At 37.5% G+C, this 12,232-nt stretch overlaps 1 protein-coding gene across 5 annotated transcripts in view; it reads right to left on the bottom strand.

Annotated features, from left to right (window-relative positions):
* Positions 1–12,232, bottom strand: part of CARMIL1 (capping protein regulator and myosin 1 linker 1) — a gene marked incomplete at its 5' end in the record, with an annotated part of 333,278 nt that overhangs the window by 190,781 nt on the left and 130,265 nt on the right. For all 5 annotated transcript variants that reach the window (XM_084228463.1, XM_084228462.1, XM_084228460.1 and 2 more), the window contains 2 exons: positions 309–430; positions 8,393–8,452. In XM_084228463.1, the coding sequence (XP_084084589.1) occupies positions 309–430; positions 8,393–8,452 (182 nt within the window). The remainder of the gene's footprint in view (positions 1–308; positions 431–8,392; positions 8,453–12,232) is intronic.

Here is a 12,232-nt window from a genome sequence, read left to right on the forward strand (position 1 = left end):
AGGAAAATTCACCCTGAGGTAAATCTCCAGTTTTACTAAAAAGGTTTATACATAAGTTTAAGTCTAATGAGTTGAAAGACTGCCAAATCCCTTCTTAACTCAAGTTCTTTCAAGAATAAGGCAGAGCCCTACAGAAATCTGACATAAAGCACAAAGATTTGAGCAGGAGGTTAGATATGTAATGTTTAAGTGAAGGAAGTATGAGAGAAGAACTAAGAACTGAGAGAGGCGGACTAAGCCATAATCCCATTTCATGCTGAGGAAGAACAGGTTTCCTGCTGTGGTCTCCCTTCCCCTGGAGAACTCACACGGGAGAGAGGCCAGGAAATATCCTCCTCAGGCAGGTACCGATGTGAGCCAGCACCTCACTCACATCCTCAGGTGACGCCATCTTCATGGAGATGTTACACTTCTCAGTTTCCACAACCATCTGCAAGAACCAAGATGAATATTGCTTAGTAACGACTCCAGTTTCTTGAATTTTTAGTTTTAAGTAACATTACCTGTATACTCACACTGATATATAATACATTACCAGCTTTTTAAGATGACAGTCTTAGTTTAAGACTCAAAGCATTACTTGGGTAATGCTACAAAACCATCTACAAAACCAAACAAGTATTTTAAGGGCCAGACTACAGATTCAAACAGATCCCCCCGCCACATGATGCAGATGATGGGGGCCCCCAAAGTGGTAGAGACTGTACTGCACAGGACTTCTCACTTTACCATGACTTTGTCTTGAGGTACAGAAGTATTAATTATGATTACAGCCCTACTGGCCAGTACAAGTATAAATCCTTCTATGACCGAGAGCTACCTGACACCTACCTTTTTTAAAAAGCATGTTTTAAAAACAAGATTGGGCCTCCCTGGTGGCGCAAGGGGTTAAGATTCTTTCTCCCCTTCTCTCTCCTGCCTCCTCTGCTGTGGCTTCTCTTGGTAACTATCTCAATACTGCAGCCGTTGCCCACAGAAGTAAACAAGACAGCTTACAAAAATGTAACAACTACAGGTGCCCCATCAGGCAGGGCAATCCTAATGGTGGAGTGCAGAAATGCCTGAAAACAGCCTCTCAAAGTGTTTATATTTAAGGGAACAGTAATATAATTTATCAAAATAATGAGATCAAAGAAAAAGGCTTATGTAATTTGAGTGCTTAAAATGTTACTTTTCTATTAAGCATCTTTAGAAGAATCTGTTTACAAGTGTTTCCTACATATTGCCTCTATGCCAGTTAGAGGGGTTCCTTCCTTATATTTAAAAATAAATAAAACATTTCTTTTCATGCAAATTTTCAGCACATTCCTCAAGAAATTAATAATGTAGTCTTTGAAATTCTCTAGGCAAACATCACACTGGTGTTCTACAACTGGTCCAAGAGATATTTCCCCTAGAAGGGAAAAATAGCCAGCATTTCTATATCTAGAGGTGTTTTCTGATCTGCCAATGTACACATCAGTGAAGTGTCTTCAGACTAAAGCTCTTCTGTGCAATTAGGTTCAGCTGCTTCACGTCACAAGCATGTCTGCAAAAGCCAGAGACTTTGTGGTGCCGCCATCTTGTTGTGTTCTACATCCCACCCCCAACTTCCCCCCGGGGTAATTATATTTCTCACCACAGGGTATTTCTACTTCCCTCACCATCTAGTGCATTTATTCAGTTCACAGTTTGGGTGTGAGTAATTAGTAATTAGCTTATTCTAATTCCACTTAATCTTAACACCTAATCATCCTTAATTGCACAGGATTGAAAAGAGTGACAGGGAAGAAAGAAAGGTGACAGGTGGGGGAAGAAGTCAGGGCTTCAAATTCACCCTCACAAGGAAGTCCTCATGCAGCCACATACTATGATGTGACCTCTGCATATGTAAAGATGGTACAAAATCACAGGGGTGAGCCCAACAGGCAATGAGTTCATCAGGAGAAAAATCACCATCTGAAATAACTTTCTTCCTATTTCTGCAGGGAGAAAATAGTGTTTGAAACCATTTTTACTCTGACAACTATGGCCTCCAGCACACTTTTAAAATAGTAATGGGGAATAGAATCAATAGATTCTTGTTAAGACTCAAGTTTCCAACTCCCAACCCACCTCCTTTTGAAAAGTGGAAAAACCTTGCACAAACTTTGAGCAGCATTTTTTTTTACTAAACCCAAGACAACAGATTTGTCAGGTGTTTTTCTTTCTTCTAACAGAACAATCATGGGTGATTTTGCCAAAATCATTCTAGGATATAGCAAAGAAATAACTATACATATAATACATATTACAAACAATAATTTTGTTTATATAATTTATATAATTTGTATTATATACATAAATAATATGATAAAGTTTATAAATATAGTCATATATTTAATATATTTATATTAAATATATAAAGTTTATATATTCATATATTTAATATGTATAGTATATGTAGTTTATATGTGTAAATATATATAGTTTACATATATAATATATACATAAATCACAGCAGGTGTTTTAGTTGTACAAAAAAACAATTCCAAAACTCTAACTATAACACTATGTAACTGTTTCATCTACCGGCCATGAAGCCAATGGAACTTAATCACCACTAAGTGCTATAGCAAGAGAGACTTGGAAAACCAGAAAATAAAATGAGGACAGAAGTCACACTTCACTACCTCAGTAGCACATGCACACTCACTCACACTCAATGAATGTGCATGTCCCAGGCATTTTATCTGAATTTACGAACTAAAATTAGAGAAAGACAAAATTAGCAATGAACACAAAGTTAATAAATAAAAAGCAAAGAACTTTAGAAAAGAATGTCCTAATCAGATTGGTTTGTGAGTGCCACAGGCAGTCACTATCATCCTCACAATTTTACATAAAAGAAAATTGAAACTAGAGACATCAGGAGTCCCATGGTTACCCGAGTTACTGACTGTCAGATTCTGGAATGTAACAGAATCAGATGATATGTTTAACAAAAAATATAAAAGTCCACCCCAGATATACTGAATCCTAACCATCATGGGAAGCTGAGGTAGGTAAGAGGGCTGATGTGATAGAGAGAGGGACGCTGTTGAAGGTCTCTGTATTTTTAATAAGCACCATAGGGAATTCTAAAACATCAAACTTTGAATACCACTAAGTGACTGGGTTGTGGCTGCTAGTCCGAAGTCCAGACCAGGCAACAAAGTTACGCTGACCCCAAGTTGTAGAGCTGTTCTTGTGACAGTGACAGAACAACTCCATGGGACTGAAATAGATGGTGTTCTACCCATTTTTCCTGAATGCCAGATACACAAAGTGACAGGACTACAAAGTATGTTCCAGCAGTCACATGAGAAAATCCATCTGCTTTTATCAATGTCCTTGTCAGAATTAAATACCATGATCACATCATATTTTAATATAACCTTGGCATGAACATTTCAATAGTGGCCTTCTGCTCCCATCCCAACCCCCAAATCATAAACATAAACATTACTGAATTATTATCATCAAGACCCAGGTTATGTGATCATTCATAAGTGATCACTCACTTCCACATATGCTTGCCCAAATGGGGCAAACATATGGTGCTATAATTTTTCTTCCAAACTCCTGTGTCTGGAGAATGATAAACACACAGGATAAAATATTGCTCTAAGATGATCTATGGAAAAGTTCCAAGGATTAGTATGCACTCTCTATTAACATAAAGTGACAATTTGACAATTTCTTTTAAGAACTTTATCAACAAATTCCACATGCGCATATACAACTTTTCTTTGTAGTTTTAAAAATAAAACACAAAGTAAGAAAGAGGAAGGAAATAATAAAGATTAGAGTAAAAATCAATGAAATGAAAACAAAAATCAATAGAATCTATAGAGAAAATCAAGGAAACCAAAAATGAATCAATGAAGTCAACGAAACAAAAAAGTAAGTTCTTCGAGAGGATACATAAAAGATAGAAGTAGGCTTCTCTGGTGGTGCAAGGGGGTAAGCACAGCACTATGAAGCAATCCGCAGCCTCTGCAGCACTTCAATCTCTGGACAGGGAGCTACCCACATGGCACAGCAGACCTCTCCCGTCTCTCCCTCTGCTCCCCTCAGCAGTGTATTTCAGTCAGTCTGCCTGTTCACTCTGTCTCTGGTAAATCCTCTCACCCCCACATCTCTGGTCTGTATCCCAGTTCTTGCATGCATAAATAAATAAATCTTGGAAAAAAAGTTAAAAGTAGAAGATAAAATAGATAATAGATAAAATAGAAGATAAATAGAATTTTCTTAAATTGATAAACCTATAACCAAACTGATACGGGAGGTGGGGGAACAGAGAGAGGAGAACCAAATTACCAGTATCAGGAATGATATTCCACAGATATTTTAGGGAAAACAAGTGAATACTACAAACAACTTTCTATCAATATATTTGACATCTGAGATGAAATGAATGCAAATGAATGCACCTATATCTAGTAAAGAAGTTAGAATTTGTACTTAAAACTGTTGCCAAAGAAAACATAGTTCCAGATAATTTCATTGGTAAATTCAACCAAACAGCTAACAAAGAATTAATACCAACTTTATGTTAATTTTTTTCTAAAATAACTGAAGAGGGACTACTTCCCAGTTCATTCTAGGAATCCATGATTATTTTAATAAAGGACAGAGAAAACAAAAAAGAAAACCATTCTCAGAGATTCGCATTCACATAGATGCAGAGATTGTCCACAAAATTTTAAAACAATGAACAAAATGAATAACATGGCATCATCAAGTGGAGATAATCCCTGGAATGAAAGGAAGATTTAATATTTGAAAATCAAGTAGTATTATTCACCATAATAACACACTAAAAAGGAAAAAATAAGTAATAACCTCAACAGAGGAAAAACATTTGATGAAATATAACCAATTCCTGATAAAAACTCGCAGAGATTAAGAAGAGAACTCTTAATTAGATAAAAGGCATCTATGAAAAATCATGGCCAACATCACACTTAATGGGGAAAGAATGATGCTTTTGAGCATTGGGAATACAACAAAGATGTCTGTTCTCACCACTTTTCTTGAGCCTTGCACTGGAGGAGTGACCAGTGCAATTGTCAGGGCTGAAATTTGATTTCATTGTATTTACAAGCCAATAAATTAGCCTCTTGCTGTTTCATGAAGGTTGGTAGGAGACAGGACTCCTGGGTCAGAGACAACGGACTTTATTATTCATGGCACAGCAAAGAGCATGAACAGCATGTTTGGATAGATTCTCCTTCATTCCCAAGGTCCCCAAGGTGACAGGGAAGGCTCCGAGGGACACCTAAACATGCAGTGTGTTGACTCCAGGAAAAGCAGCACCCGCTGAGCTTGGGTAATCTGCTGTTGTCATAGTTAACAGTAAGCAAACCTGTCTTTTGTTCAGAAGGGAAACGTTCCAACATCCCATGAGGCGGGGTGCTTTCTGCAAACACAACCCTGAGAAGAGCGTGGGTAAAAGCGAAGCCACAGCCCAGAATTCCTGCCATCCCCAGCAGGACATGCACAAGCACCAGCAACCCAGAAGGAATGTCTCCCAACAGCAAGAAAAAGAAAGACAGCAATAATAAAAAAAAGGAAGAAGCAAACTTTCTTATTCACAACCAACTATGTATAAAATGATGGAATCTATCAAAAAAACACTAGACTTAAAGTGTCAGTATATAGCAAAGTACTACATGCAAGATCAATAAGCAAAAGAGCCATTCTATTTCTACCAGCAAGAAACAATTGGAAAGGGAAATTTAAAACACCATCTGTAGCAGTATCAAAAAATGAAATACTTAGAAATAAATCTGACAAAATATATATTTGGCCTTTACATTGAAAGGTTTAACAAAACACTACTGGAGGAAATTAAAAATGACCTAAATACCTGGAGAAATACACAATCGTCTTGGGTCAGAAACTCTATATTGTTGAGATGTCACTTCTACCCAAAAGCACTTACAAATTCTCTATAACCGTAACCAAAATCTCGTAGGTTTTTTTCTTTTAGGAAACTGAGCTGGTTCTAAAATTCATCATTAAAATAACTTTGAAAAAAGAAGAGCTGAATTGAAGACTAACCCAACCCAATTTCAAGACTTACAATAAAGCTATGATACATAAGACAGTAGAGTAGTGGCTTAAAGATAGGGAAATAGACCAAAGGGACAGGTTACATGCAATATGTGTATATGGATCCACATATACATGAATAATTAATCGTCAACAAAATGAAAGCTAGTTCAGTGGGGGAAATAACAATCTTTTAAACAAATGGTATGAAACGTGGATATACTATATATGCAGAAAAAAGAATTCTCATTCACACATTTGCTTATATATATGTTATCGCAAATGAATCACAGACCTACATATAATATAACCTAAAATTGTTAGACAGAACATCTTGTGACCTTGGTTAAGCAAAGACTTATTCAATATGACACCAAAAAGGCACAGCACATAAAGGAAAATATTGGTAAACTGGACTTCATCAAAATTTAAAACATGTAGCCTTTGAAAGGTACTATAAAGAAAATGAAAAGATGAGCCAAACACTGAAAAATATGTATAAATCATGAATCTGATAAAATATTTGTATTTGGAAAATGTTTTAAAAATATAAAATATTTAAAAAGGCAAACAACTTCAACGGCAAAAGATTTGGATTGACACTTAACCCAAATAAATATGTGACAGCAAATATGCAAATAAAAAGATGCTCAATATTTTCAGTCACTGGGGAAATGCAAATTAAAACTATAAGGAAAATAGCTAGAATTTCAAACACTGGTCATAACAGTGTTGAGGAGTATGTAGAGGAAGTGAAACTCTCATCCACTACTGGTGGCAATTTAAAAGGGACTTTGGAAAACAGTTGACAGCTTCTTAAAAAGTTCACATATGATTAAACCTACCATATGATTCAGTCACTGCACCCGTATATATTTACCCATAGGAAATGGTAGTGAATGTCCAATCACAGATTTGCATATCAACGTTCAGAGTAGTTTAACTTGTGCCTGTGGCGCAGCGGTTGAGCACTGTGCTACGAAGCTATCCGCAGCCTCTGCAGCGTGGGTTCGATTCCCCTCCTACCAGGGAGAACCCCACATGGTGCAGCAGACTTCTCCTGCCTCGCCCGCTGCTCCCCTCAGCAGTGTCTTCGTGCCATCTGCCTCTTCTGCTCCCCACTCTGGTTCTGGTGAATTCTCTCACCCTCCCGTGCTTCTGACCTGTACCCCAGTTCTTGCATAAAATAAGTAAATCTTTTTTTAAAAAGAGTAGTTTTACTTGTCATAGCCAAAAACTGGAAATGACCCACATATCCATCACCAGGTAATGGATAAACAAAGTAAGCTACAGTCATACAATGGAATATTACTCAGCAATAAAAAGGAATGAAGTATTGAGACATGCAACAAAATAAATCAATCAAAAGTAATTATACTGACAGAAGGTAGGCAATAAAGAGTATATAAACTGTAGGATTCTATTCATAAAAATTTCTAGAAAATGCAAACTAATCAATAGTGGCAGAGGGCAAATACTGTATGTGACAACAGGTGAGGAAGAGGAACCAGAAGGAGTATTTTACTAAGGTGCAAAGAAAATTTGAGGGTGACGAAAATATTCACCATATTGTTGTGATAATGGTTTCACTGGCAAGCATATATCGAAACTTACCAAACCATACCCTTTATTTTAGTATTTTAGTACATGTTATTTATACTCTGTAGTTTTTAAATATCTACATTAATACCAAAAATTTGCGTCTCCCCAGTGGCACAGCAGTTGAGCGCTGGGTTGCAAAGCTGCCTGCAGCCTCTGCAGCACCAGTTCAATCCCCAACCGCTGGGCGAGCGTCCCACATGGCACGCAGACCTCTCCTGCCACCAGCTGCTCCCATCAGCAGTGTACTTGTCAGTCTGCCTGTTCTGCTTCCTGCTCTGGCTCTAGTGAATTCTCTCACCCTCCCACGCTTCTGACTGTATCCAGTGCTTGTATAAATAAATAAATAAATCTTTTTAAAAAAATTTATTTATCACTATATTCCCAGAAAATCGTATGCAGTGATAAATATACAATAGTTAAGAAATTTAGCACTAAAACTTGTACAGAATCTCTAAGGAAGAGCTCAAAAGCTAATTCATTCTTTTCAAGCTGACTTATGGACAAGTGTTTTCCCTATCAGAACAAATTGCCAAGCCCTCCCCATGCAGGTCCTATTCAGTTTCTCATTTAGAAACTTCCATTTTCCCTAATCTTGTGTTACTATCTAAAGAAAAAAAAAATCAACATTTGATGGTGTAACCAAAGTAGGTGTTTCACTATGTCTTCAGAAACTCAAGAAAGATTGTGATCTTGCTGCACTCATGGCAAAGAGTTTTCTGAAGTTCACACTCACCTGAGCTGACTTGCTGCATAGGACGCCATGAATCTCCAAGTAACTGAAGGTTAACTCGAGCTGCAATACAGAGAGGAAGACGAAATAAACAACTGTAATGAGGCTTTTAGAACCTGTAATTCAGGGGTCGGCCAGGGTGGGGGGATGTTATAAGTAGGAACAATCCAAGAGCAGATGAGTGGATAAAGAAGGGGTATATATACACAGAGGAATATATACACAGAGGAATAGTACTCAGCTATGAAAAAGTAAGATCCTACCATTTACACCACCATGGATGGGCCTAGAAAATATTATGCTGAGTGAGATAAGTCAGTATGAGAAAGATAAACACTACATGATGTCACTATTTGTGGTATGTAGAGAAACCAAGCAAACAGATGAACAAAATAAAAAAAAAAATTTAGACTATAAGACCAATTAATAATTACCAGAAAGTAAAGGGAAAACCAGGTAAAAGGGATCAATTACATAGTAAAGGATAGGACTGGACTTTCAGTGGTGAGCTAAATGAAATATATATATATTTATATATATAATAAATATAATATTATATAATTATATAATATTATATAATATTATATTATATAATATAATAAATATATATATTATAAATATATACACACACACACATATATATAGATGTTGACTTTTAATGATAGAGACCTGAAATTTATAATAATGTTACGATACAATGTTAATTCACCAACAACAGAAAGTTTTTTAAGAAACAATCCAAGAGCAAGCAATGTACTGGCATCTTCTGAAGGTATGCTGTTTAAATATCTCCACTCAATAAGGTACAACCTTGATTTATCATATTTCAGAAAAAGCACTACTCACTTTACTAAAGGGTTGACAGGAAGCTATACTTAAGACTTAAAATTTCATTGAGACACAAGCCCATTAAAAAGTTTTTGTACTTCTACTCCAGAATGTATTCACTGAGAAAAGAATGTGTGAATTACCCACCTAAATACACTTTTTTTTTTTTATTTGAAGAGTCTGCTTCACAAAGTCACATCAGGATAAAGACAACGCCAGTTTTCCTTCTTCCATAAATCCTAAGTGCTATACTCCCACTACTTACCACATTCCTTCTATCATCTTTCCTAAAAATTCTTATTTTGAATGGAGTTAGAAAAATACAACATTTAGGAATTTTAAACTGTGCTTAAAGGAAACACAGAGTCTCTTCTCTATCTCTGATGTAGATAAATTGTTGATTTTTTTTCCTTTCTATTTTAACAAGGTGTGCCCCCATTCATTTCAGCTCCTAATACCAGCATTTCATTCTCCTCAAAATCTCTCCAGTCATACTTTTCGCCTGTTTTTCCTGGACAGTAGCCACTAATCTTTCCCCCAGTTTTGCAGTCATCCATTCCTCTTCAGTCACAGGGACTAGGACATGGAGGACTGAGTCAAATAAGCACCCTCTTTCCTTAAAACTTAAAATGTCTTGGCCAAAGAATTCACCCAGAACCAAACCCACAAAATTCTTAGTTCAGCCTCCTGGTAGGTGGTTGAACCTACCAGGTTCAACAATTGGTGGGGTAACTCAGACCAGAGAACCACTGAATCTCAAATACATTATTAAACTATGACAAGGAAAACTAGAGGTGGAAAGACATTTCATTCTTTCTTTCATTATTCATTTAGTCAACCCGTGGACTATGTGTCACCATTGAAAATGGAAACAGGTTGGAGACATTTTTCTTGTTCTTCAAGAGGTAAACAACAGCATTCAAGGAACATTTTAAATATTCAATTAGACTTCAAGTCCCCTTACCCATCCTTCTCAAGCTCTGTATTTGGTTGGATTTGTAAAGTGATTTAAAGCAGGGAATTTTCTCCAAAGTGTATTTATCTATCTTCACTTATTTCAATGAAAAACTATATTTTCAAGTGCTAGCCTTTAATACAGTGCTGATGTTTCTTCTCTACAGTAAGCCCATTGGGTGACCATCCATTTCCTCTGTGGGTCACACCCATAAATGCAGGACACCCAACTTGCAATTCAAGTCTCTCTAAAATGGACTGAGAATTGGGCCTCCCTGGTGGTGCAGCGGTTGAGTGCTGGGTTGCGAAGCTGCCCGCAGCCTCTGCAGCGCTGGTTCGATCCCCGGCTGCTCCCCAGCCACCGGAGGAGGGTCCCACATGGCGCACAGACCTCTCCTGCCGCCCGCTGCTCCCCTCAGCAGTGTGCTTCGGTCCTTCTGCCTGCTCTGCTCCCCGCTCTGGCTCTGGTGAATTCTCTCACCCTCCCGCACTTCTGACTGTTCCCAGTACTTGTATAAATAAATAAATAAATCTTAAAAAAAAAAAAAGACATTAAAAAAAAAATAAAAAAAAAATAAAATGGACTGAGAATTAATACAGCACAGTAAATCAATATTACCTCAATGGGGAAAACAAAGCAGGAAGGAAGCACAATGGATTATGGTAGAGGGCTACAGGTGTTTTGGTGGTGAATGTGCTATAGTGACAACAATAGAAGGAGGAGATCCTATACTTCTAAAACACAATGTTATAAGCCAATGTTATCTCAATTTTTTAAAAAATGACCCCAATAAACATAATTAAAAATAAGACAGCAGAACCTCCCTGTGGTGTAGGCGGTAGAGTGCCGCACTGTGAAGCTGTCTGTATCCTCTGCAGCACGGGTTCGATCCCAGCCAGACGGCGGGAATCCCACATGGCAAAGCAGACCTCTCCTGTCTGGCCCACTGCTCCCCTCAGCAGTGTATTTCTTCAGTCTGCCTGTTCTGTTCCCTGTTCTGTCTCTGGTGAATCCTCTCACTCTCCCATGCATCTGACCTGTACCCCAGTTCTTGTATAAAAATAAATAAATCTTAAAAAAAAAGACAGCAATGTAAAAAGAAATAATGGATTGAGAACTTAAAGACACTCACAAAGCAATATGAGGGCTTAAGTTTTCTAGATGATTATGCTCCCCAACCCCCAGTTTAACAGCTGTCTCATGCTTATTAGTTATTTTTGTTAAATAACTCACTTCTACCCACTTCCAATATTTCACAGACACTCCATCTTGCAGCCTATTTTATCACTATGTGAAATAATTTTAGTTAAATGAATGTGCTTCATAATTAGAGCTGCATGAATGGGTTTGCGAACAAACCACTGACCCCTGGTAAGCATCTCATTTAACCAGTGGGGGCAAGTGTGAAGAGGTGCACTTACAACCTTGCCGTATGAAGAGGCAGTTGACATTTGTCAGCATTATGAAGGATGGCATGGGCACCTGTGGTCGATTTGCTGAGTGAGGCTACTTGGAGGTCAGTGAAGATGCTTCTCCTGTCCCTAAGGCTGTTATTGAGATAAGCAATGTGCCCAGGAGCCAGGAAAGCATTCAGGCATTTCAGCAAGACCCTGAATAATGACTTCAAGTTTGTCAAGCAAAGAAGGGGTGGAAAAGGAACTGCAGACAGAAGAAAAAGAATTTGCAAAGACCTAGAGGTATTAAAAGGACAGAGAGAGGGCCAAAAGTAGTAGTAGACACTGAGATGTCAGCAGTCAATAGGGGACACTGGCTAAGGCTGTGGCTCATCATCTGGTCATTATTTTTTTTAATATTTTATTTTATATAATTCTTAAATCATTTTTTCATTTTTGCACAATGTATGCATTTTCATTTATGTTATATTCCCCATAAAATTGCACCCCCCTTATTTTGACCCTAGTCCTTCCTCTCCCTCCACCCCATAGTGTGTCTCGGATTTCTAGTTGCTTGTTGCTTTTGAATTTTTCTTTATTATAGTTAGTCTTTTTCCTGGTCCCTTATTTAGGTTTTCTAAATTCCTGCTATGAGTGAGACCATCC

Source organism: Talpa europaea (assembly GCF_964194135.1).
Source record: "Talpa europaea genome assembly, chromosome: 2".
Taxonomy (NCBI): Eukaryota; Metazoa; Chordata; class Mammalia; order Eulipotyphla; family Talpidae; genus Talpa; species Talpa europaea.